Source organism: Zeus faber (assembly GCF_960531495.2).
Source record: "Zeus faber genome assembly, chromosome: 11".
Classification (NCBI taxonomy): Eukaryota; Metazoa; Chordata; class Actinopteri; order Zeiformes; family Zeidae; genus Zeus; species Zeus faber.
Genome location: NC_137205.1, coordinates 10,584,365 through 10,610,813, shown reverse-complemented (window position 1 = coordinate 10,610,813; position 26,449 = coordinate 10,584,365). Strand labels below are relative to the sequence as shown.

The 26,449-nt window shown below is 45.1% G+C and overlaps 3 protein-coding genes across 3 annotated transcripts in view; 2 read left to right on the top strand and 1 right to left on the bottom strand.

Moving 5' to 3' along the window:
* Nucleotides 1–4,897: 4,897 nt before the first annotated feature.
* Nucleotides 4,898–12,998, bottom strand: LOC307237233 (GTPase IMAP family member 8). The gene is made up of 6 exons (XM_080009922.1): nt 12,656–12,998; nt 8,942–9,509; nt 7,669–7,766; nt 7,172–7,303; nt 6,036–6,629; nt 4,898–5,196 (listed from the first exon to the last, which is right to left on the bottom strand). The coding sequence occupies exons 1-6, from the start codon at nt 12,684–12,686 to the stop codon at nt 5,123–5,125; spliced, it is 1,497 nt and encodes a 498-aa protein (XP_079866048.1). The 5' UTR covers nt 12,687–12,998; the 3' UTR covers nt 4,898–5,122.
* Nucleotides 12,999–14,209: 1,211 nt separating this feature from the next.
* Nucleotides 14,210–24,251, top strand: adsl (adenylosuccinate lyase). The gene is made up of 12 exons (XM_080008796.1): nt 14,210–14,505; nt 16,696–16,899; nt 16,984–17,028; nt 17,622–17,701; nt 18,597–18,768; nt 18,869–18,915; nt 19,374–19,464; nt 21,330–21,399; nt 21,510–21,657; nt 22,718–22,898; nt 23,161–23,337; nt 24,101–24,251. The coding sequence occupies exons 1-12, from the start codon at nt 14,362–14,364 to the stop codon at nt 24,185–24,187; spliced, it is 1,446 nt and encodes a 481-aa protein (XP_079864922.1). The 5' UTR covers nt 14,210–14,361; the 3' UTR covers nt 24,188–24,251.
* A 1,051-nt stretch (nt 24,252–25,302) lies between these two features.
* The window catches only part of tmem150b (transmembrane protein 150B), a gene marked incomplete at its 3' end in the record, with an annotated part of 2,653 nt that continues 1,506 nt past the window's right edge, over nt 25,303–26,449 (top strand). Inside the window, exons 1-4 of the mRNA XM_080009568.1 lie at nt 25,303–25,435; nt 25,520–25,579; nt 26,183–26,250; nt 26,399–26,449. The exon at nt 26,399–26,449 is cut by the window's right edge and continues 77 nt beyond it. Coding sequence (XP_079865694.1) covers nt 25,371–25,435; nt 25,520–25,579; nt 26,183–26,250; nt 26,399–26,449 — 244 coding nt within the window. The 5' untranslated portion in view covers nt 25,303–25,370. The remainder of the gene's footprint in view (nt 25,436–25,519; nt 25,580–26,182; nt 26,251–26,398) is intronic.

Genomic DNA, 26,449 nt, shown 5'->3' with positions numbered 1-26,449 from the left:
GGCCCCACCATCAACAATGGAAGCGGCATATAAAGGAGCACATACAGATGTAGACAAATTTGTTGTTACAGCTCATTGAAATGATGCTTCATTCCTCCTGAAAAGTGATGAAATAAAAAGCAATTTTCTCATGTATACCTGCAAGCCTTTGGTATGTCATAGAGTAAAGCAAAGAAACTGTGAAAAGAGAAATTATTGGTAAAGAGATTGATTATATTCTAAAATGGCATGGACAGATTTTTTGGTACCCCTTAGTAAAGATAAGTAATTGGATTATAGTGATTCAAAGTTTTCTTTAATTGGTATCACACTTCTTCGATCTTAAAATTAGTCATTCAGCCTATTTAAATGGAGAAAAGTAGTCACTGCTCTTTGGTATCATTGTGCGCACCACACTGAACATGGACCAGAGAAGCAAAGGAGAGAGTTGTCTGGGGAGATCAGAAAGAAACTTATAGACAAGCATGGTAAAGGTAAAGGCCATAAGACCATCTCCAAGCAGCTTGATGTTCCTGTGACTACAGTTGCAAATATTAAGAAGTTAAGGGTCTGGGACTAGCCAACCTCCTGGATGCAGCCGTTAGAGGAAAATCGAACCCAGATTAAACAGAAGGATAGTGTGAATATTAGAAAAAGAGCCAAGGACAACTTCCGAAGAGGTGCAAGCTGAACTCCAAGGTCAGGGTACATCAGTGTCTGATCGCACCATCCGCCCCTTATGAGTGACAGTGGGCTCAGGGGGCTCAGGTCCATGGATGAAGACCCAGGAGGATTCCGCTTTTGAAGAAAAACAAAAAAGCCAGACTGGAATTTGCTAAAATGCATATTGACAAGCCACAATGCTTCTGGGAGAAGCAGATTTGGACAGATGATTCAAAACTGGAGCTTTTTGGCAAGTCACATCAGCTCTATGTTCACAGACAAAAAAAATGAAGCTTTCAAAGAAAAGAACACCATAGCTACTGTGAAACATGGAGGAGGCTCTGTTATGTTTTGGGGCTGCTTTGCTGCGTCTGGCACGGGTGCCTTGAATCTGTGCAGGGCAAAATGAAATCTCAAGACTATCGAGGCATTCTTGAGGGAAACATACTGCTCAGTGTCAGAAAGCTCTGTCTCAGTCGCAGGTCGTGGGTCCTCCAACAGGATAATGACCCAAAACACACAGCTAAAAGCACCCAAGAATGGATAAGAATGGACTATTCTTCTGGATTCTGGATAAGAATTTGGTTATTCTGTAGTGGCCTTCTATGAGCCCTGATCTGAATCCTATCGAACATCTACGTAAAGCGCTGAAACATGCAGTCTGTAGAAGGCGCCCTTCAAACCTGAGACAGCTGGAGCAGTTGGCTCAGAAAGAGGGGACCGAACTACCTGTAGACAGGTGCAGAAGGCTCACTGAGAGCTACAGAAATCGCTTAATTGCAGTGATTGCCTCTAAAGGTTGTGCAACAAAATATTAGGTTAAGGGACCCATCATTTTTATCCATGCCATTTTCATTTGTTTTATTATGTAAAATATTCTGTTGAATCTAAAATCAAAAGCAAAGCCTGATTTCCATTAAATATGGAATAAACAATGATGGAGGCCAATTACTTTTGTGAGTTTCAAGTTATTTCAGAGAAAATTGTGGGTTCTTCTTTTTTCATTGAAAGGGTACCAACAAATTGTCCCCGTCTGTACATAACACAACTACATGGAATAGCTGTTTCTTAAAATGTGGCAGCTTAGTGAAATTTTCCAAAAGGAGATTTTTAGAACAAAATAATAAACCGATTACCACTTTAACTTTAAACCCCCCCCCCCCCCCCCCCCCACCTTCAAGTGGCCTCTGTGTGCAATAAATAATGTTAGTGTTGAGAACCCAGCAGTGAATAGGAAAGCAAGGGAGAGAGAGAAGAATGGGAGTGCTGAGGTAGGCATTACTATTTACTCCAGTTAATTGCATTGACAAAGGTGGGTGTGTGTGTGTGTGTGTGTGTGTGTGTGTGTGTGTGTGTGTGCGCAGACTCAAGTGACCCTGAAGGAGCGAACGCTCTGCAACCTGGTCCAGGCTCCCGTCCAGATCGTTTAAGGAACGTCTGCATGTGGAAGCGTTCCAAACCCAGGGTGGTGCAGAGGCCTCTTTTCTGGGAAGCAAAATGCTTGCTTACTCGCAATGGGATTTCACCAGTCCCAGGATATTGACTTTCAGGTGACCTAGAATACCATACCAGATTTACAACTTATGTAAAAGGGGAAAAAAACACTTTATATGCTGACACAATTTGTCTTGTATCCACATATTATTAAAATAAAGACATAACTTTTTTCCTTCTGCAAGGTTAGATTATACTGTTAAATCGGATAGGACATGGGAATGGTGTAAAGCACAGAATATATAGAGTAATTAGACAAATTACAACCAAGTGAAATATAATTCCACGACAATTAATTTATGAAAAGAAAATTAATGTATGAGCATCCCCAGTAGACGTGGATGGGCTAAAACCCTCTCCGACCGTCCACAAAGTCCAGTAGATTTAATGAAGTACAAGAGACTTTGAAATGTAGAAGGTCATGACCAGAATGTCATCACTCCGAAAAAATCACTCCTAAATTCAGTTAAAGACTCAAAAACAAACCTTTTCCCACCCTACTCCCTAAGTCAATTTACAGTATTTTGTCTTTACAGTGAGAACCAGAACCAAAATAATCAGACTGACTAGACCTTGGGGGATGGCACACCGCCCCCTAGTGGTATTCTATCCATTACTCACTATTCATAAATAAATAAATATCAAAAACCCATGGAAATAAATGATTCATGTATCTACTTGAAGTTATCATTTATTCATCTGCTTACTTTGGAACAATCTCACTACTATCCAAACAAGTGAAGCAGTCCAAACCCACACAGATATAGACAAGAATATATCCATATGCTTTATTGTAGCTGTAATTAAAGATGAAATCACCATTTACAACCAGATAGGAAGTTTTTTTTTCAAGTGAGACGTACACAGTGCAAAATGATCTGATAATACATATGATTTTTTTTCTTTTTTTACTTTTTACAATGTTAATATACACGGCTCTGCGGGATGTATTCACCCGTGGAGCGGAACATCAAGTTTGACTCAGGTCTGCAAATAAACATTTAAAATACATCATCCTCATAGCAGATGTTGTTTTAGTTTTTTCTTCGTCGACGTCATGCTTTTATGCTTAGCGCTGTGGCGGCCTACATTGCGAGATGAAGCGCGGACTCGGCGAAGCGTCGAGATAGCAATGTCGGGGGTTTTTGTCCAAGGCTACAGCTGATGTATAAAAGGATGGGCTTGCTCTTTCTTTTTTTTGAATGCATGGCAGTGCTACTGATCACAACATATACGACATTTTTTTGAAAACCATTGTGACAATCTGAACAGTACAGGACCTTCATTTTATTTTCAAGTATTTTAATTTAATTACATTTTCGCGTTCCCTCTTGCGCCCTAATCGGTTTCGGCGGAGTTGTAAAACTGGGGTGAAAGGTCACGATTTTGTGGGCAGCGTGCCTGGGGCCACGTTGCTTTCCTCTCTCGATGCGCTTTCCGCTGGAGGAAGGTTTCGACTCGGGGCCCTCCGTGAGCCGCAAAAAGTGAATGAGGTGATCCTGTTTCTGTAGCATGCCACGGCTCAGTGGAGTGGAGGAAGCAAATCTGTTTTTCCTCCCTAAACCCCACTGCTGAGTCACTTTGTTGCGAAGTGCAAACGTATCGACAAACGACACCGGACGCATGGCGCCGGGAGAGGACTTAGAAGACAGAGAAGTGTTTTTCAGCCTGTATGGGGTTGAAAACGCGGGATCAATTTGAAAAGCATAGACACAGGCCAGTGGACTTGGTGTGCTACATTTCTATAAAGCAAACCACATAATCTTATTATTTATTTTTATTGATATTTATTTATTTTTTAATTATTATTATTTGAATGTATCTTTAACATTTTCAATGATTATAATTAATTTGAATCATTATATATATATATATATATATATATATATATATATATATATTTTCCCTCTTCTCTCAATGCCTTTTAGTTGTGTTAAGTGTCAATTCTCGTGTATTGTATTATTGTATCTTCCTGTTTACAGAATAAATAAATAATTAAAGAAAAAATCATAATCTGGGGCGGTTTTTTATATATATATATATATATATATATATATTTTTTTTTAATTGTTTTTTTTTGCGGGGGGTTTGACTCCCCTAATGTGCAAACACAGCATCAGTCTTTGCAGGGCGAGCCATTCTGAATAACTCGCGTCTGCAGTTTGCGCTAATCAGCGTTTGTGTTAATGTTAATGTGCCTGAATGAGCCAAGAAGGGGACCGGCGGGGGGGTACAAATGTTTTTTCATTTTTGTTATTATCATCCATCTGGAATACCCTGGAGAGTTACGCACCGGGCTGTTAGCAGATTTGGGGACATCTGTCATTTTTTGGATTCACAATTTGTTTTCGTCGCGGGGCACGTCTCATCCCTCTGTTCGGTACGTTAACGTTTACTTTGGGGGTCGCATTGTTCCAGTTGGGGGTTCCCGATGGGCATTCTCTTCTCTAATCTGCCTTTTCGCCCCCAATGTCGGAAAAATGTCCCCACCGTCTTCTCTGGGCCCCCTGTAACACCCCCAGCAACCCCCTGGGGGTACACCCCCCACCCCCCCCAAGGCCTCTGGCGTCACAGTCTGATGGCGTGTATATGTACAATTATGAGGCTTTGCTCTGACTTTTTGAGGTGAGTCTTTGTATGTGTGTGTGTGTGTGTGTATATATATATATATATATATATATATATATATAAATAAATGTCTTTTTTTTTAGCAGAACCCCCTACACTCCTTCACAGCCTGTAGTAAACATTGAGTCTTGCGTGAGGTCAGTCAATAGCACTGACGCGCTGATACAACGTCCCAGTCAAAGACTTTTGTTCCCAAGCCGTCTGCTAAACACCCCCTCTCTGGACGGAGAAACGGTGTTGAGCAGGGGACAGGGAAGCGAGGTCGTCTAAATGAGGGGCCCCCCCCTTTTTTTGTGGTGACGTTCAGGCCGTCAGAAGGTCGGAGGTTGAAGAGCGGGATTCTGGGGCGTGGCCGGCCTCACTGGAGCTGGCAGCCCCGGCAGTCGTCCTCGGGCTCAGTGTTGTCGGACGACTGAGAGCTCTCCTCGCTCACTGTGGGAGAACGACACACTTCACGTCACTTCATGCCCATCGAAAAGGAAGGAATCAAATGGACCGGGAGCATCGCGGACTGTTGCTCGAAAGGGACAGAGCAGCTTTAGATCAACCACAAGCTCAGTCTGCCCACACAGCTGGAGGACACCTGGTCCTCCAAAGCTCCGGAGAAGGAGCTTTGGATTCCTGTTTTTCTCAGGAGGAGAGAGCCTGTATCACCCTGTTTGTTGTATAGATGATCGCCTATTGGGTGAAACAGTACGTGTCGACTACCTTGAGGTCTGTCTACCCGGCAGTGTTTCCCAACCTTGCTTGTGTTGTGTACCACGGGCCACTTTTTACAATAAAACAATCCCACGGCGCACCACTAAACCCAATCACAAACACGTAGAACTGTGTTGATTATTAATATAATCTTCAATTCACAAACTGAAAATGATTTACTCTCGTTCATCGTTCACAGGAAGTCCTCCCTCACTCACTGTGCATCAAACCAACTGAATTAAACGAACAAAGAGTTGACTCGATTGAACAACTCTTTTTACCGAGTGACTCGTCAAGAACTGAATCTCTCTCTTAAAAAAAAAAAAAAAAAGAATCAAACCTTGGGGCTACAACAGCAGTCGCTTTCAGAGTGACACTGGTGCTGATCGACACAGAGCTGTTGTTCTGGCTGGGAGTGATGGATTAGTGCAGCCTGGCAATTACGATCTTCAACACAACAGCAAATTTCCATCATTCATTTAAGTTTTTTTCAAGTGCAATTTGAAACATTTTCACGGCACACCTGGCATGCACACTAGTGTGCCGGGGCGCAGGGGTTGAAGAACACTTACGCCACTCGCTCTGTATGGGCAGGAAGGCGTCGTCGCCGTTCTCGCGGACCATCTCCTCGATCTTGTCCAGCAGGTCCGAGATGCTCCTGCTGTCCTTGCCGGGCGTCTTGCTGTCCAGCACGTGGTAATAGTTCCCGCAGTACTCCAGCAGGCGGTGCAGCTCGCGGCCGCCCCGCTGGATGTGCTCCTCGATGGGCGTGCGTCCCAGCCAGTCCCCGCAGCTGAACAGCACCATGGTGTGCAGGCACGCCCGCTCGCCGAACAGCGTCTCCATGTGGGCCAGCAAGGTGCGCCGCTTCCGGGCCGTAAGGGATGAGACCACGGGGAGGACCAGCAGGAGGGTGTGGGGTCCGGGGCGCAGCAGGGCGGCGCCGCGCTGCGACTCCTGCCGGATCCGCTTGGGCGTCCGGCGGACGGAGAACCAGTCCCAGCCGGGGGTGTCCACCACCGTCACCCGGCGGCCCGACACCAGGGCCTGACGCCGCAGGCACAGCTCCGTCTCCTGGCCTGACTCAAAGTCCCGACGGCCCAGGATGGAGTTCCCCACCGAGCTCTTCCCAACGCCTTTCCAGCCCAGCAACAGCAGCCTCAGCTCTGAGGAGAGAGAGAGACAGAGAGAAATATACCATTCCATATACCATATATCCTATGCATAGAATCCATTTCGGATATTTTATATATTTTTATATATATTTGTCTATTTCTGTTCGGTATTTTTATTTACTATTTGTATATATTTCTCCATTTGTATTAATTATAATTAAAAATACTTTTTATATATTTTTTATTTTAAATGTAATTTATAATATATTTATTTATTTATCTATCTATCTATTTATTTATTCAATTTTATAATGACAATTGTCTGTAGACACCACTGCAAATTCCTCATATAATGAAAATGTACTCGGCAGAAACGACCCAACTAATAAGCCGCTTTGTGGAACAGCACTCACGCTCACATATTCTGTTTTCCCAAAAGCATTGAGGGACAGATGTGAAATCCCTTTCTATTATTATTTTTTCCTTCTCTCTACACGCCTCACTTGTTTCCTCCAATTAAACACCTACAAGTACAGAGACACACACACACACACACACACACACACACACACACACACACACAGTCAGAGTACCTCTGGGAGGTCCTCCTATCATCTGCTCCCGCTGTCGGGCGTGCTCCTCCATCCTCATCCTCTCCTCCTCCAGCGCTCTCCTGGCCTGCTCCTCCTCCAGAAGAATCAACTCGTTCACCTCGAAGTACCAGCCTGAGGAGCGGTTCCGCGGAAAATATTTATCTCCCTAATATGCATTATAAATAAAAACGGCATACATCCATTAATAACGCTGCGGCGTTCATTAAAGTCGCCGATAAATCGCGCGGTCCTCCCTATGCAGTGCAAATGTCTACATTTAATGGCAGAGATGAAATAAATGTTACTCTAGTCATTTTTTATTACGTCATACATTATGGACTTGGACAATTTACACAGACACACACTTTACATAGAGAGGGAAGGCAAACCAGCAAACCGTGGCGAGGAAACGCAGCCGAGCAGCAAAATAACGTGATAGAAAGCAGAAAACAATTACGAAGGCTGTCAAAGGAGGGACTTGGAGACGAGGCCCCGACCTTGGTTGTCGGTGATCATTTCCTCCACCTTCTCCATCAGCTCCGGCACCTGTGTGTTGTCGTCAGCATCCTTCATGGTGTTGTCGAAGGCGTGATACCTGGAGCACAGAGGGGAGGGGAGGGCAAAGGTCAAACGCAGGCTGGGGAATCTGGGGTTATCTGTTGTCTGATTATTACCCTCCCGTTAATCATCCGTCTTTAAAGGATAGGTTTGGGGGTTTTTCAAATGTTTATAAAGATATGAAGGTCTCTGTATCTTATACTGAAGAAAAATGGTCACAAACTTTAATTATCAGGGATTTGTTGACTCGTTGGCACCTCCGCAAATATAGTAAGCGGTTTTGGCCAACTCTGCACTAGAGACTGGAAGCAGGAAGTTATGTCGCTTCCTCCTGGCAACCTACTGTCGCAATGCAATTTCCCTCTGGGATGAATGAAGTATCTGACTGTCTGTCATTTCAATGCAGTCAATGGGGCAAGCGTTCATAAACATATGAACGCCTTTACATGTTATATTGAAATAAAATGGTCACAATGGGGTTTTTTGATATGAATTGACTCCTTTGCACTTCCGTAAATTAGCTATGTTGGCTACATCCACACTGAGGTAAGAGACTAGTAACAGGAAGTTGCGTCGCTAACTACTGACGACAAGCTCAAGATGGAAGAGAAGGACTTGAGCTCTCTCCTCCCAGCCACAGAGCAATCCTGCAACATCCAACAAGCCTGAAAACACGGGACCCTCTCGTTTGACAGTTTCTCACTTGCTCCCAAAAGTTGGCAAATGAGAGGGGCTCATGTTGACATGAGATATTTACTCATATACACTTTGTTGGACTCTGTACCACGGCAAAGGGACAACATAATGCAAAATGTAGTCGATTTCATTTTAAGTTAAACATAATTGATCCTATGTCACAGAAAGTGAAAAACTCATCCGCATCACACAATATGTAATGCGGATGAGTTATAATATATTATATTACAAGAGCACGTCATTATGTCCCCCATCCTGTATCCCCTGTGATGGATAAAATTGTTATAAATTGAAGTCCTCCCAAAGAATATGATGGCTTTATTATGAAGGCCTTGCTATGGGAACACTGCTTAAATCCCCAGACCCCAGCTACATAATCCAACACCTATCAGTGCTTATGATGCTTATAAAGACCCAACGCAGCCGAGTGTCCTCTGAAAGTGGAGGCTCTTTAAGATAATCTGCCTTAAGTGAGCGATTGACAAAGAAAACCAAAGACCAAAACAAAGATCTCACCTGCTTCCACATCTCTCCACCAGCCACTGGAGGGCCTCGCCAGTGTTGGCTATGTGCTCCTCCACGAACGTCCCCTTGACCAGCTTGTCCACCCCGGTGAAGAGCACCATGGAGTACCTCCAGGTGCCTCCCCCCAGGGCCCCCAGCTGCTCCTCGGCCGCCCTCCTCTGGCTCTCCACGAAGGGCTGGGCAACGGACACCACCAGCAGGATGGCGTGGGGGCCGGGCGGGCACAGGATGGCGCCCATACAGGGCCCCTCGCTGTCCAGGCTGGGCGGTGGGCGCGCCGGGCCGTCCGTCTCAGCCACGGCGTTGGCATTCTCGTCGGCGGCACTGGGGTCATCCTCGTCGTCCTCCGGGTCGCCGGGGATGGCCCACTGCGGCGTGTCCACCACGGTGACACGCCGCCCGTAGATCTCGGTCTGGCCCACGTTGCTGTGGGTGGTCTCCGTGCCCGCCTGGAAGACCTCGTCTCCCAGGATGGTGTTGGCTGAGGAGGTCTTTCCGGCCTGCGGCCCCCCCAGCAGGAGCAGCCTGCGTTCGGGAGGGTGGCGGCCCCCGGGGTCCCCTGTATAAAAGAAACCCAGAAACATGAAACAGAACTCACCTTAACTCTCTCTATGACCTATTGGTTGAAATGCTTCTGCTTTATTCTCTGCTGTTCAGTTGACCGCCCTGAATACATTCATTTGAACTTGGATGAATTCTTGTAATCGACTCGAGCGCTCCGCACAATCCTCCAATCGGAATCCCAATTGTTGGTTTTGCCTTGGATAAGTCCTCTCTTTCCTAAGGGATACAGAATACTGTTGATAGAAAAGACACTGTCTGGCGAGGATAGAGCCTTTGGGATAGCAATGCTCGGATGGGCTCTTCCTTTCTGTCCATAAGTATCCCTCTTCTCTGTTGTCTCAACTACTCTCCTTCTCTCCTCCTTCAGACGCAGCCTGGGGAATCTGGGGAGTTAATTTCCGAGAAATGCGGATACCAACTGTGGATGGATTTTTGCTGTTAACGTTGGTTATCGGTCTTTAAAGGATAGGTTTGGCCGTTTTTTAAACCCAGCCCTTACTGAAGTCTTCCAATCTTTTGTACCTGTTCAAAGCAACAACCTCGCTGAACGCTTTTGCCATTGAGGAACTTATCACTCTGCTACAGCTTCTCACTGTGCTTCAATAGAGTCCACTGGGCAAACGTTTATAAACATATTCACGTATTTATATGTTATACTGAAGTAAAATGGTAACAAACTGCATATTTCATGAATTTATTGACTCTTTTGCACCTCTGCATATCAGCTGTTTTGGCTACATCCAGACTCAGGTAAGAGACTAGAAACAGAAAATTGCACACTTCCGACTGGCATCCTACTGTAGCCAATGCAAATCTATCTATCCAGCAAAGTATGCTTAGAATGTACTGTGGGAATTGGAAAGGGACACGTATGATGCCATGTTGATAACATCGTTTTTTGAGACCATTCCTCCATTCTCATAGCCTGGGAACCACACTAATCTGCAGCTCAGGTTTCATTTGCTCTGCAGAATATGTCTGGCCGCCCTCCCATTCAAACAGATTTCCACCCGACCTTGCCAGGGCCGGGCCAATCACAACCGTTTATCTTTTTTTTTTTTTTAACCAGTGCTGTCAGCATGCTGGGCATACAACAAAGAGTATTTGTGCCATTGCATCTAGGACAGAGTTAGTAAGTGCAAGTGGAGTTCAAGTTCTCAACCTGCAATGCAACTCTTTATTCATTCTTAAATCATCAAGAACTGCTGCAATAACTCTGTCCTGTGGACGACCTGTAGGATGACAAGATCACAGTTTTTGGTTACACAGAACCACCACCAACCCCCCTCTTCGGAGAACGATCTTACCATGTTTCGGTCTTTAAACATCTAATCACTACTCCAAGAGGAGGCAAATCACCACGGGTGAGACAAATAAACATAGAACCGAACAACAATAGGTACATGGAAAAACATAAACATAGAAACATCAGACGACAACATGCATCGACAAAACAGAGTTAATTAAGTCCAGGAAAACTGGAACTACAACTGGTCACGTGGCCTCTTCCTGTCATAGTTATGGCAGCAAATGAGGGAGGAAAGGAGAAGAATGCAACCAGGAGGGTACTGGGTTGCACTCGATGCAGGTGTGGTGGTGTGCGTGATAGGACTGCCTTTGTGTGTGTGTGTGTGTGTGTGTGTGTGTGTGTGTGTGTGTGTGTGTGTGTGTGTGTGTGTGTATGTGCGTGTGTGTGCGTGTGATGTGTCCACCAGTGAGTTTACGGACGTTCTGGTGTATCAGGTCGGAATTATATTGTAGCGCCTCCAAGCAGCGGAGAAGGCCCCAAAGCCACCCCTTAGTCCCGCAGCCGTACAGACACCCCACGACCGCAGGAAAGCCCCGAACACCCCGCCCTGCAGCCACAGAAGACCCCCAGCCCCCAGAGAAGCCGAAAGCCCGCAGAACAACACCCACACCTTGCCCCGAGGAGCATAAACCGGTCCCATGGAGAGTGAGGAGACCCTGCACCCCTGAGGCGCACACATACAACCCACCCCCATGTGCAGGCACAATACACAGCCGCGAGCCGGCGGGGCCCCCATGCCCACCAACTACCCACACAAAGGCGCGGCACGACCTATTGCAACCAGCCAGATGTCCCACCTGGCAAACCCCGAGCCCATCACACCTGTTTACCTAATATGGGGTGGGTTTGATACAATGACGATGCAGAAGAGAGACGTTGAGGCATTTTCATAATCAACCAAAGATGGCTGCCGCTGACTGCCGCTATCACGACAGTATTAAACGAAATAGACGGTATATTTTCTCTAAAAAGCTTTTGTTGATAACAAAGATGCGTTTATCATACGTCCGACAGCGCCACATTACACTTTTCACCGCTCTAATTGGTTATAGGTCCATCCAGTGCTCTGATTGGTTGCAGGTCTATCCAATTGCATCCAGAGACATTTTGGTCTGCGCCTCTTGGTTACCGCCCCTTGGAAATCAAAAATGAACGGAGAGATTCCAGACTAGTACGCATTTGTGAATTTAGTCTGGCTACCATTCTTCCTAATCTGTCCTCTCTTTCCTTAAGAATAGGGAATATATAGAAAAGATACGGGTGGTGAGGCTAGAGCCTTTAAGCATACGCATATTGACTCTTCCTTTCTGTCTATAATAATCCCCTCTCCTCTATATTCTGTTGTCTAAACAACAGCCCGCCCCCTCCGGCTCAGATTTTTATTCAGCCACTACCCTTACTTGACATGAAACAAAAATCAACCCGGGAATTGGAGGAAAACTTGAGGTCCTACCAGAAAAGATGGCATTGAATGGATTGGAAAAGGGCAGGTCCACTCTGGGATAAAGTCAAAGGACACAGGAGGCGTGTTTGACGATGGGTGGAGGCAAATGGTTTACCTGAAATCAGAGGACGGAATACAATGGAAAGGGGTGGTGGGGGTGGGGGGGGGGGTGACAAAACAAAAAGTTGCATCGATTTCCCCCAGTGACTCATTAGGCTGGTTGTGTCTCACCATGTGAGCCCGAGCACAGGAAGTGGACTCATGCAACAGTTTCCTGTGCGGTGGCTGTTTACAGGGGACGCTAGAGGGGATGGAACGGCTGAGTCGGAGGGGGATGAGGATGAGGAGGATGGAGGCGGGGATGAATAAAGGCACCACAGGCACTCACCGGACTCCGAGGTGGAGGACACAGCAGCCATCTTGTGTGTAGTGGAACCTCTGGCTTCCTCCTCCTCGGCCCCCCCCCCTCCTCCTCCTCCTTCTCGTCTCCACTTTGGCTCTCCTCTCTTCCCTCTCCCCCCCGGCTGGCTCTCACAACGAGCGGGACCGAGCGGTGGCGACGGTGGCGGCGGAGGAGGATCCTGAGCGCTGGGCGAAGGGCTGTCGGTCCAGATGCTTCCTCTTGGCTCTCTCTCGGACTCTCACCCTCATTCTACTGCAGCACATAACACACACTCTCTCTCTCTCCCTCTCTCTCCCCCTCTCTCTCTCTATCCTCGGTACCCTGTCTCTGCCCCTCTCTCCTGCTCTGCTCTGTCTCTCTCTACCCCAGTACCCTCTGTGCCACTCAACCTCCTCCACCCCCTGCCACACCTCACCCCCCTCCCACCCCACACTCAACCCCCCCCCCCCACTCCCCGTCTGCCTGTGTGTGTGTGTGTGTGTGTGTGTGTGTTTTTTTTCTTCTTCTCCCCCTCTCGTCGTCCGCTGCTTTGTCCCCTCGTCTTTATTTATTTTCCCGCCCAGGCGGCGCGAGGAAGGATTGTGCAGTGCAGGAGACGGGAAGTCAACACCTCCCCTGCAGCAGCGGCGGCGGCGGCTCCGGGAAGGAGTCTCATCATATTCAAAGAGGAGACGGAGGAGGGAGCTGATCCTCCCACACGTGCATCGCATACAGTCCTGTGCGATGAAGGCTGCAGTGGTGACAAACAGAGGGAGCGAGAGAGGGAGAGGGAGCGGCGTGTTTACAGCTGGGCTTACAGTGTGTGTCGCCCAGCTGCTTGGAGCACACACACAGATTCCTATTTTTATGATGCGCCGTAGCCATGGAAATACGGTGAAGCGGGAAGGGGAGGCCACATGTACACTGAATGGATGCTCATAAATATTGAAACAACACGGCCAGCCGTGGGTTACGTAAGACTCAATGGTTCAACAAATGCTGTCAAAACCATTATGACTATGACACAATGCGTTGTCACATGGGCATGAACAATCACCTGATCATGCAATGCCCTGTTTTCAAACTGCACCAAACGCTGCAAGGATATGTTTGCCTCATGTACCTTTAAAACGTCCATTATGATAGATAGGTAAGTACAATACATCTAAAAACCAACAATAAACAACAACCACTGTATCAATAACACCTTTTTATCTTATTCTATAAGTATTCCACTTACTGTATTACGTTTTAGGAGTCAGTTAGTCGGTCTATTAGAAAGGAATTTTCTACTTTTTATTTTATTTTATTTTTGTACTTTTTCCTAGAACTTATTGTGTGCTATCACCGGGTGCGTTGCATTACATTTCACTGCATGTATGTATGGAAGTATGTATATGTATGTGACAAATAAAAATCTTGAATCTTGAATCTTGAATCTTGAACACCTTGGCAGCGTTTACATACGTACTTCCTGGAACTTATTGAAATTTGACCTTTTGCCGTAAACGGCTACCGCGAGACAGCTGGCGACCTCACGTCGTACGTCGAGCACAACTGTCGTAATAAAGCGACGTAAAAACCCCAGTGCGAACCCGCGGCGGCGACGACCGGACGCGGCGCCGCGTGTGTGTGTGTGTGTGTGACTCGCTGTGCGCGGGAGCAGCGTGGAAGCGTCGCCGGCCGGAGCCGTTCTCCCCCGCCGCCCCGACATGGAGGGACCCGACGAGCTCATGAAGTACCGCTCCCCGCTGGTGTCCAGGTACGCCAGCAAGGAGATGGCCTACAACTTCAGCGACAAGAAGAAGTTCACGACCTGGAGGAGGCTGTGGATCTCGCTGGCCAAAGCCGAGAAGGTTCGACGCGCCGCAGTCTTTAAGCCCGTCAAGCGACGACGCGCGTTCCTACATCCCGAGTCAAAGTCGTTGCCACGCGTCGTAAGTCGTACGGGCGAAAGCGTGCGACCTTCACCGAGCCATATCGAGTTCCCCTGGCTCTAAATATAGTCATAGAGGAGACTGGACTCCACTACCATCGGCTCCTACACAGTGGACACCGATCTGGGCTCCGATCTAACACTGTAGCAGCAAATCAAAGTCAATGTCCACTTCAAATATGGCTCAAACAGCTGTTGTCACGACTGTCATAGTGGTGGTTGCCCTCATCAGGGACATGATGAATTGTTTCTGTGTCTACACCGTTGATCGAATGCCTTCTGCATTTCTTTAGGTTAAAGATAAAACCCAAACCATTGTACTTGATCACATGCACGTACCTAGTCCGATCAATGGGAACATGTTGATCATTTAGACCGTTTTCTGTTTTAGTAATTTTGTCAATGGCCAAAGCCTCCACCTGAATCCTAGCTTTACACTTTTAAATTCCCATGATGTGGATATAGACATTCTGAAACCTAATCTTTCAGCGTTGGCCTATACCAAGTATTGATACAAGCCATTACTTGTGTTAGTTTGGTAGCATAAATCAATGTCAACACAGTGAGTCAGACATTGATTTTGTTTTATTTTTTAACCCAATAGTATTTCGTCTTTGTATTTTAAGAAGGGCAGAAAATCAACCTTTCTGTGATTATCGGACATGATAGATATGAGTCTTTTGAGTCTTGACATGGTTGAGTTATATATATTTTTTGACACCACTTACAGCATTGGTCAATCACCAATCATTATCTTACATTATTTTAGCTCACTGTTTTTTTTTTTTTTGTTCTTTTTTGGGGACCTTCTGAGAGATTTACACTGAGTTGAATTGAGATCCATAGCTCTCGCACGCATCGCCTCCTATGAACAGTTTCGCTAATCATGGCAAAGGGCGTTCTGCATCACCGCAATACTGTAAAGTGGCTGCGGTACCACTAGGCGTAGGATTGGGTGTTGGGTTCACAGTCCAGCTGCTGCTGCCGATGCCGGCGGAGGGCCTGGGTGTTTTAAAATAGCATGCTGGAAATGTCCAAGTAACGGGAAACTGTGACTACCACAAGATGTCCCCGGTGTCCCCAACCAGACTACAGAGCCAATGTTGACATTTTACACTTCTCTGTCCCCAACAAACTCCTCTTGCGTGACATGTTGGGTTGGGTCGGGCAGAGTGCAGGTTGCCCTGGTCTTCAACAGAGTTAACTGTTGTAGCCGCCGGGGGCCTTGGATGTTGTAGCCGCATCACGTGGAAGTAGATTGAGCGTCGGAGCCAATTTAATTGACTATTTTTCAATCACATGACCCACTCAGTCCAAATGAAAAGCGCTTGACTCTTATCAGGACATTCTCACAAGACCGCCACATGTCAGTCAACACTGCGGAACAGTCGATAACCCATTTAATGTCATAAGCTGGACGATTGTCTTTTTTCGCTGTCTGCGGCAGTGAAAATGTTTTAAATTCCACTTAAAGGGAAATAAATAATGGAAATTTGCTTTTGTGTTGCAAGATCAAAATTGCAAGGCTGCACTCATTCATCAGTTCCAGACAGAATAGTAACCCCAAGCAGAACACGTTTCACCCTGAAAGTGAGAACTATTCGTGGGGATGAAAGGTTTGTCTCTTTTTGTTTTTGGAGATTCGGTTCTTGACGGGTCACTCGGTAAAAAGAGTCGTTCCATTTTTCGGTTCCTCATTCCTTTGATCCATTTGGCGTAACGCACTGTGAGTGAGGGAAGTGTTCCTGTGAACGATGAACGAGAGTCGGAAGAGTCTGTTTGGCTCTGAGTTGTGAATGGAATTCTCACGAAAATCATTTATCGCTGTATAAATGATTTATCAAACAGAATAGATGATTTAGACAGAATTTTAACATTTATAAGATTTGTTTGCTTCGAATGACTCGGTTGAAAATCCTGCATCGCTATTTGTGGGCCGTAATAATAAGCACAGTTCTACTTGTTTCACACGTTTCGGTAGTTAACAGGGTAGTGGTGCTGTGGGATTACTACATTGTAAAAAGTGAAACGCCAATAATACGATGTACACATCTATGGCCTACTGCTGTCTATGTTAAACTGGAGGACTTTTCTGCATCCCCTCTCCCAGGCCCTGGGTCTGCCCATCACGGACACCCAGCTCTCCGAGATGGAGGGCCACGCCGAGGACATCGACTTTGCCATGGCGGCGGAGGAGGAGCGCAAGCTGCGGCACGACGTCATGGCCCACGTCCACACCTTCGCCCACTGCTGCCCCGTCGCCGCTCCCATCATCCACCTGGGAGCCACGTCCTGCTACGTGGGAGACAATACTGTAATGGAGATTACTACGTCCATGTGTTGTTGGTTCTCTGATATCTGTAAGGCACGTTGACCTCTTCTCCTCCCTCCCCATTAGGATTTGATTGTGCTGCGTGATGGATTCGACATCTTGTTACCTAAGGTGAGGCTCAGCTGTTTGCAGAACACATGCACACATACACGTGCATCCAGTTGTGCGTATGTAAAATCAGCCGGAACAGAATATATCCCCAGGTTTGTTTTTTTTTTTTGTTTTTTTTCTCCTCCCGTTGTTGTTGCTGTTTGTTTTGTTTCTTTCTGCTAATCATCCTCAGCTGTTGGGGGACAGTGATGCGGAAATAATTAAATCAAGTCAAATCCGGGGGTACTAATTCGGCTTTGAAGCGAAGCCGAATTAATGTTTGAAGATGGAAGTTGGAGAATGTAAAAAAAACAAAAAAAAAACAAGTGTGTGTGTGTGTGTAATACATAAATGTAACTACATGATTTGTAAGTTCAGTAATTTTGAAGCATTTCACAAAAACGGAACAAAATGTAACTCGTACCTAAAGTGTGTGTGTGTGTGCGTGTGCGTGTGCGTGTGCGTGCGTGTGCGTGCGTGCGTGCGTGCGTGCGCGCAGATGCACAACAAAAAGATGGGAGTTGAGCTCCGAGTTCCCGGGGGGTGGAATGGTTGCCGTTATTCAGCTGCGTTGTCTTGCAAATGCAAACGTCTTCTCTCACCCTCTCTCTTAGCTGGCGCGGGTGATCGACAGACTGGCAAACTTTGCGGAGAAATTCGCCGATCTCCCCACGCTCGGCTTCACACACTACCAGTGAGTTTGCACAGAGTCAAACAAATTGTTAAATTAGTAGGATGGAGTCAGAATTTTTTCTCCTTGCGTTGTGTTGCATTTTTGCGGTGCTGCATCGCTAGATTTATTGCTATCTTTATTGTAGGGATACAACAGAAGACTTTTGTAAAAGGCTATGGAAAGACTTTCCAAAGCCAGCATCACACATTTTAAGCACTTAATTTTTTCGGTCCTGGTGGTGCACGTGATCACAGGGGAGCCGAGATCTTGGGATTCTTGTATACACTATAGGACTAATGCTGCGTTCCAATTACCTCGGAAGTCGGTGCTGGGACTGACGTCCCACCCGAGCTGCCCGCGTTCCAGTACAACAAGTGGGGAAACCAAGATGGATGCCTCCTCTGTTGTGCTTGATCTTTCGGAATGCAACTACAGAACAAATTGGGACTGTGGAATGTGGAGTGCTAGGTACATGTACATGTGCTTATTTAAATTGACTTAATAAAAAAAAAAAAAAAAAAAACATTGCTAACAACTTTTACTTATTGTTTATGTGCAGAGCAACCATCTCGGATTTTGAGGTCTGGGTCGGTGAGGGTCTTCCAACTTTCAGAGTCAGAAATCAGCGGACATTCCAGTTAAAATTTCCGACTGGGAACCCAAAAATTCCGACTTCCCAGTTCAAATTAAGGCAGTTTTATGACTTGAGACTGAAGATGATATCAATCCCACCCGATACCCTAGTCTGGGACTTACCACAAGAGTTTCTGACCATCTCAAATCAGTCGAAAATGTGAACATTTGTCTCGGACTCGAAAATCCTAGCGAACGTCCTTTGGTGTAAACTCGACCTTTCAGCACGTTTGCCCTCTCTTTCCGTCTCCATCATTCACCCGCCCTCCCTCCCTCCGTCCAGGCCGGCCCAGTTGACCACGGTGGGGAAGCGGGCCTGCCTGTGGCTGCAGGACCTGGCCATGGACATGAGGAACCTTCAGCGCGCCCGTGATGACCTGCGCTTCCGGGGGGTGAAGGGGACGACCGGCACGCAGGCCAGCTTCCTGCAGCTCTTCCAGGGGGACCACGACAAAGTGCGAGACCGCTCTGAATAGCCACGGTTGGAAAATTGACAACATTTTAACCTAAAGCAGTGTGTATAAGCCCATCACTTTCTGTTCATTTTTGCTCCAGGTGGAAGAGCTTGACAGAATGGTGACAGAGATGGCTGGCTTTAAAAAGTGAGTTCCCTAATAATAAAACTGAAAAGAAGATTGAGAGCTCCTACACCCACAATCTCTTCTATAAAATTTTTAGTTCAGCAAAACTTTACTTGTTCCCCAAGTGGCAATAAAAGTAAAATAGCATTGCTTAAAGTAGGTTTCATTTGCATATCAAACAAATAACCTACATGATGAGTGACGGGATCAGCTTCACATTTACCTTATTGCCATAGCAACGGGTTACATAACCCCTATCACACAGGGTACCTGCACCATTGCAGGGTTCAGTTATCTGGGTTAGCTCGTGTCATTTTCCCTGTTCACACACAGGACTACTATTTATAACCTTTCTGGCGCTCCTACATGAAAATAACACACAAGAACACAAAGCGCCTGTTTCATCCTCTGTGTGGATCATCCTTTTCAGAAATACTTTTATTGATTTACAATCACACCACTGCCACAAATGTCCCCAGGGCCTACCTGGTCACAGGACAGACGTACAGCCGCAAGGTGGACATCGACTCCCTGTCCAGCCTAGCCAGTCTGGGAGCCACAGTCCACAAGGTAATTGGTCCTGAGTGGAGAAAGGCCTCCCCCTAGTGGCAACAGACGAACATTGTAGAGAAGTGGGGGAACAGACCGCAAATAACACATTGTTTATATGATTTTTTTTTTTTTACTTTAAACTAAAGATGAGTTAAAGTCAATGTGTCTTTTGCTGAACAAGAACCCAAACTTTTAAGAAAGTGAAAGCAATATAATGTGCTTCATTGTAAGAATTAATATTTTACTATAGTTTCAATTCATTCATAGGTCTTGGCATGACTCTTTGATTACAAACTATACGGTAAGACCAATATATTTGCATTCACTTGGCTGACATTCTCCTTTGGACTGTCATGATCATGAGATTTTAGTTGACGGTTAATCGGCGTACGAATGATTGTGATTAACAACTGAGTCGTCGGGGCGTCCCGGTGGCTTAACCGGGTAAGCGCGCGTACCACATAGGCAAAACGCCTGCAGCGACCCGGGGTCCATTCCAGCCTGCGGGCGTTTGTTGCGTGTCTCTTCCTCTCTCTACCCCTCATTTCCTCTCTGTCTCTACAATAATAATTTCAAAGAGCTGCCCAAAAAAATATACAAAACAAACAAACAATTTAACCATCTATTTTATAGATATTCCGCTGTGATGAAATCAGAATCTGTTTGTTCAGTGAAGTACATATGTATACAGTATGTATACAGGATAAATTAAAGGCTATGGCAGGAGTTAAGTGACAGCATGGCTGCTAATGTGTTAATATGGATAACAGTGTATAAGTCTAAATTATTACGATGTTATTACTAAACTATTAGTATTTAAAGTCTTAAAATGTTATTACAATTGGGATTATTGTAGTTATCACTTCCATGCCCTTCAAGTGTTATAGTGGCATAAAATACAACTTGAAATAATACATGTCTACTTACTGCAGAAGAGAACAGGGCTATTCAACTTCAATAGCAAGTGGACCAAGTCGGAAAATCACTGGGGGTTCGTGAGCCACACAGAATACTTTGTCACTGAATAGCTGCAAATAACTGTAGTTACAGTAATGTTAATAGATTTATTTCTACATGGAATAAACTAGTCACGCCCATCCCTTTTCTTTCACCTTTAATTTAATCATTATAATCAATTCCAGACAGCAGCCAGTGTAAACAAAAAAGTAGGAAAATTATGGTTACAAGGCTTGATACAGAAGAGCAAAAAGTTGCATCTGTAAAACAAAGGAGACGTGAGCTGTTTTTCTGACAGGTCCATATCCACAAATGTAGAAAAAAAAAAAAAAGATGAATATACCAAAGTAGAACAATATCTATCACAGTAACACTAACCAATTCCTAACACACCAGTATTACTTGTTGCGGCCGACAAAGTAAATAAATACTTGTGAGTCCATTCGCTCTGGAATTAGAGATTTTCACACTGAACTTTACGTCTCTTTGAGAGCGACATTGTGAAGCTTGTGAGTTTCTCTGTGGCCCTCCAGCCCAGCGTCCAGAATCAGGTGCAGAGCGGGTCCTGTGGCAGCCAATCTGCACTGAGCGATCTGATGCTGCGTTCAATGGGAACTCGGAAAACTAAACTTGCGGGCCATTTGAAAATAAATGATTAATTAAATAATAAAAATACTTTGAAAAGGGCCATATCGTCCTGTGGGCCGCGAGTTGAACAGACCTAGCATAGCAGAGTGGGGCAACGATTGTGGTATTCCGTTAACCCTCCGTCATGAACCTGATTCATTCCAATTCAAAATGTATTTATCACAACATTTCCAGAATTGGTGTAAAACTCAAAAAGATCATGATCTGCTCAAATAACTGCGATGGCGCCATTATGCAATAATTGTGACGGTTCGAGTTCCTCCCTCTCCATCCCCTAGATCTGCACGGACATCCGCCTGCTGGCCAACCTGAAGGAGATCGAGGAGCCCTTCGAGAAAGAGCAGATTGGTATATTATATCGCCCCCTTTTTTCTCCTTTCAGTATCCAAAGGTGGAAAGCCATTTATTACCCATGATGCTACATTATGTTTTGATGTATTTATCCCCCCTCTGTTCAGGCTCCAGCGCCATGCCCTACAAGAGGAACCCCATGCGTGCGGAGCGGTGCTGCAGCTTGTCCCGCCACCTGATGGCGCTGTTGGCCGACCCACTGCAGACGGCCGCGGTGCAGTGGCTGGAGAGGACGCTGGACGACAGCGCCAACAGGTGGCTCCCCCACAAAAGACGACAATGTCTGGCTGCTTATGTGGATTAAATAATCCGTCAATCATACACAGTTTCCTATTTAGTAAGAGGTTGCAGTGTCACATCAGCTCACATCAAAAAAGGCAATATATAATAAACCCAAAAATGTTACTTCCAAAAAAATGGAAGTATGCAATAAAGCTAATGATGAACAATGAATGTAATCCAACAAAAACAGAAAGCAATTCAATATAATATACATTTATGTAACGATAACCAATGAATATAATGAAATAAAACAGAAAGCAGTTCAATAAACCAAAAATAAAATATATGACCAAGAAAACAACAAAATTCTAGAAGATGCAATACACCCTAACAATAAACACTCAAAATAAACCTAAGCGCAAATCAGAAGAGACTTAAAAATAATCAATGAATAATACACACCTGTCATACATTGAAGAAACCTAATGATAACCAATAAATATAAATCTAAAAATGATTCATTGATATTTTTTTTTGACACTGTTTGCCTGTAACACTCGGATACAACAATAAAATTGGTTTCTGGGTCTAAATTACATAAATTATCAGGGTGTTTCAAAATCACTGGATATTTAAACAACAAGGGAAATCTGGAATGTATCCAGACACGCTGTAAAGTGCCTAAATTAAATAAAGCTTTGGGTTGAATTAAAAAAATGTTACTGTCACAGTCATCAAAATAAGACCAGTGTGTCAGATATGTGTATAACAAGGCAACGCGAGGGTTAAACTACTCAAATACAACCGGACGACCCGACGGTTTTCATGTCCGCCATGGCTTGTGTGTTTTTGAGTGTAGAGAGCTCCATTAAATATAACATTACATTATAATCAGGCCCTAAGAAAATTGAGGAAAAAAAACAATTTCTCAAAAGCCCTTCAAGAACGTTAAGCATATTCTGTTTATGCTGGATTCTTGTATTTACATTTTCTTTCCAAAATAGTATTTGACCCTTTTTATTCATTTATTGGTTTACTTATTTATTGGTTTATTGATCTATTAGTTTTTAACCTAAATCTTCTTGGTGTGCAGGAGGATCTCTCTGCCGGAGTCCTTCCTGACGGCCGACATCATCCTCAGCACGCTGCAGAACATCAGCGAGGGCCTGGTGGTCTACCCCAAGGTGATCGAGAGGCACATCCGCCACGAGCTGCCCTTCATGGCCACCGAAAACATCATCATGGCCATGGTGAAGGCCGGAGGAAACCGGCAGGTACGGCACGCTTCAGTGCGGACTTTGTGCTCCCGACTTTTCTGTCCCATAAAATTGATTATGGGGCGGTTTCGCGAAACACAGATTAGGGCTGATCTTAGAATTCATCGAGATTTTAATCTGGACTAACTGGACTGGCCTTTCTCAGGTTTGAACTGGTCTCAGACTTGCCCTAGTTTTGGTTTATAAATAAAATAAAAAAACTTATTTCCAGAAGGAAGGTTAGAGCTAAACACCTACTCACGTGGCGCTCTCCAAACAGGATTGCCACGAGAAGATCCGCGTGCTCTCGCAGCAGGCAGCGGCTGTGGTCAAGCAGGAAGGCGGCGACAACGACCTGCTGGCACGGGTCCGGGCCGACTCCTACTTTGTCCCCATCCTGGGCGAGCTGGACGCCCTCCTGGACCCCTCGACCTTCATCGGCCGTGCACCCCAGCAGGTAGCGATACCAATTAATCATCAATATTTTATTTGATTGTATTTATTTATTCATTCATTCATTCATTCATGTATTTTTTTAATATATGTATATATTTTTTAATTCTATTTTAGAAATGTTTATTTGTATTTTGTTTTATTTGTATTTATCTACTTATTTATTCAATTTTTTAAATTCTGTGTATTTGATGTATTTTATGACTGCATTGTATTTTGCATCGTCAACTACTCATTTTCATCTTGCGAGCATTCTACTGAAGGTTTCTTCTCATCTTTCATTTTATATTTGATTTTATTAACAGGCATTTTGTGGAAAATGTGTTCCTGCCTCTCGAACACGTGTGCGTGCGTGTGTGTGTTCTGCGATCCCAATATTGGCAATTATATATATAGGCAATGATAAGACAATAAATGGGCAATAATCATAAAGTTATATGAATATATACTTTTTGATCATATGCAATAAACCTACATTTTTTTATAAAATAGTTATAAATTCACAATATGCAATAAATTGTAACAAAATGCATGTATTGTACTCCCTTTAAACCTTGCTCTTTCTACGATGGAAATAGAACCATTAAGGAAAAACACGACTGCCGACTGCAATTTAATCCATGTTTGGTTTTGCTTGGTTTTTCTCTTATATGGGGGGAGGACTCTGATTGAATTTGAGGTTTGATTTCGGCTTGTATTTTGGAGTCTCTGAGAGTGGGGAAGCAAATGTTGGGAACCCTTACTAACTTTGTTTCACCTTCCTGCAGGTGAGCAGGTTCCTGTCGGAGGAGGTGCGCCCCCTGCTGGAGCCCTACCGGGCCAAGATGGACGTCAAGATCGAACTGGAGCTCTGAGCCGAACGAGGGCTAATCACGTGTCGCTCCAGACCTCAATAAAAAGCCTCTCTGTCATCACACATCCATGTCATTGTTTACTTCTCTTCCTGGAGTCTGAATGTGACTTGGAAAATACAAATACACGACACTGAACTTGATGCACAGAAGATAATGTCCCATTTATTAGAGACCATGATTATACTGATGTCATAAATCGGGACGGTTACGTAACGTATGCCAAGCCCTGCCCGTCTGAGTCGATCAGAGGTTGAGTTTGATCGTCTAATCTGATGTAACTTGCCATGAAAAGCTGTGGCAGCGGATGCCTCGTTCCAGACTCCACCCGGTGCTCCATTTTTGGCCACTTTTTACTGCCTTATGTCTTTGTTTTTTGCACCCTTTCGTCGTTGCTAAATGCGGAGTCGACTTGATTTTGCTGTCGGGAAGTGGCTGCCTCGCAGAGAGGAAGTTCCCCTTCAGAGAGCGAGTAGTTTGCACAGTAATTCAGACTCACTCGTAAATGAACTCCGCTCAAAGTCCTCTCCGAGGCCCTCGGAATAAAAAGCCTGACGTTACCGTAATATTCAGTATCTGTAAACCGTATACACATACCTGCATTGGTGTAGCGAAGGCTACAGTATATACAGACATAGTGATTATTCCATGTAGTCTAATTCACACTATATCCCTTCCCGATATACATTAAAATGTGCAAAACTGGACTATAGAGTAATGAAGTGGCCACAGTTAAAATGACCACATCAGAACATACTCTATTAGTGGCATTATGGTAATGCATGAAGAGGCAGAGAGGCACTTTGAATAGATTTAGGAGAAGAATTAGTTGTTGAGCCACGCTGCTCCTGCACAGTACACAACTCAAACCTGGGAGTGAGTATCTCAAATTATTCTCATTATCATTATTTTTGTTATTTGATTGTCTCCTGTTAAGGTGAAGCAGTATGTTGCCATGTAGGGAAAGGTGCTCTCCAATGAAAAGTTCTGATTCGTAACCTGGAATGTTTAAAGTTATTTTAAAATTGAACTCTCTAATCTCTTCTCTGTGATCCGTCTTTGTATCTGGTTTTGTTTTTTTTCCCCAATCACTGAGATACACAACCCTGTGTATGTTATCTGTCTCAAGGCAGAGGCAGGTGTATCTTTTGCTCAGTAGCTGTGGTCATCCGGGCGACGCGGCAAGATGTGGCTGTGGGCGCTGCTTCCAATCTCCCTGTCTGTGTTGGGCACCGTGGGGATATGGACCGTGTGGGTACCCCTCACTCACCCTCACTAAGGGGACTGTGTAAACACGGTTCCAATACTGACTAACGGAGTTGTTTTTCCTGCCAGGTTTGGTATGGCTATCTCAAACGGCTCGGTTAACATAACGGAGAGATTCCCTTTCATCAGGTACGTGGTCGTGATTCCTCGTGAAAAGTGACCCAAAAACAAAAAGCTGTAAAACTAAATTGAAATCGCCAAATGTACACAATAGTCGAGAAATACGGAACAGATAAAGCGAAGTATATGAAAATATACAGAATATACACAGAATAAATGATTGGTCTAGGCATATAGGGTCTAAGTAATATACAATTAGTTAATAAGTTGTGTAACTAAGTGTTGTGTAACTTTGTTAGTTATTACACAGTCTGTCGTGTGGGAAACAAAGCAGCCACTATTGAAGCAGCCAATCCCCCTTGCCCTGCCTGCGTTGCTGCGCTCCCTCCACCTCCCCTGCCTCCACCTGTTGGGCTCTGCTCTTCTATCCAACGGGGGGATTCGCGCTCATTGCTCCTATATTTGTGGTTCACTAAGTTTGTTGTACACCTCGCTGGGAGTGATGAGGAGCGGAGACCAGACGCCCAAACTCAAACGATGCAAAATAAATCAAGATCACGTTGAAGTAAATCGAGGAGTTGTCTGTCAGAAATGGGACAAAATGATAAGGGCGTAACCTGTGAACGTGTTGACCCGGCGCAGGTAGTGACTTCACCTCTCTGATTCCTAAAGCCAGTGCGGCACCTACGCCCCGCAGAGCTGCCTCTTCTCCCAGGTCTGCAACACCTGCTCGGTTTTAGGTAATGGCGACACACTGGGGAGTCTCCGCCGGCCGGGCTCCTTTCCCGGTCATCGTCAATCAAGTTGGTTCTCCACGGTTTATACGTCTGTGATTTATTTATTCACCTTTTCCCCTGTCCGTGACGTCGCTGCGTCGTCCCTCCCAAGCCCTGTGGATCGTGGTGATTCGCTTCCAACAGGTCAGGGACTACGGCTGCC

Coding starts and splice junctions, on each gene's coding strand:
- LOC307237233 (XM_080009922.1), bottom strand. CDS start 12,686: ATGGCTGCTGTGTCCTCCACCTCGGAGTCCG. Junction 9,510..12,655: donor GTCCTCCACCTCGGAGTCCG/GTGAGTGCCTGT, acceptor TCTTTTATACAG/GGGACCCCGGGGGCCGCCAC. Junction 7,767..8,941: donor GTGGAGAGATGTGGAAGCAG/GTGAGATCTTTG, acceptor TCTGTGCTCCAG/GTATCACGCCTTCGACAACA.
- adsl (XM_080008796.1), top strand. CDS start 14,362: ATGGAGGGACCCGACGAGCTCATGAAGTACCGCTCCCCGCTGGTGTCC. Junction 18,769..18,868: donor TCCAGGGGGACCACGACAAA/GTGCGAGACCGC, acceptor TTTTTGCTCCAG/GTGGAAGAGCTTGACAGAAT. Junction 21,400..21,509: donor CTTCGAGAAAGAGCAGATTG/GTATATTATATC, acceptor CCCTCTGTTCAG/GCTCCAGCGCCATGCCCTAC.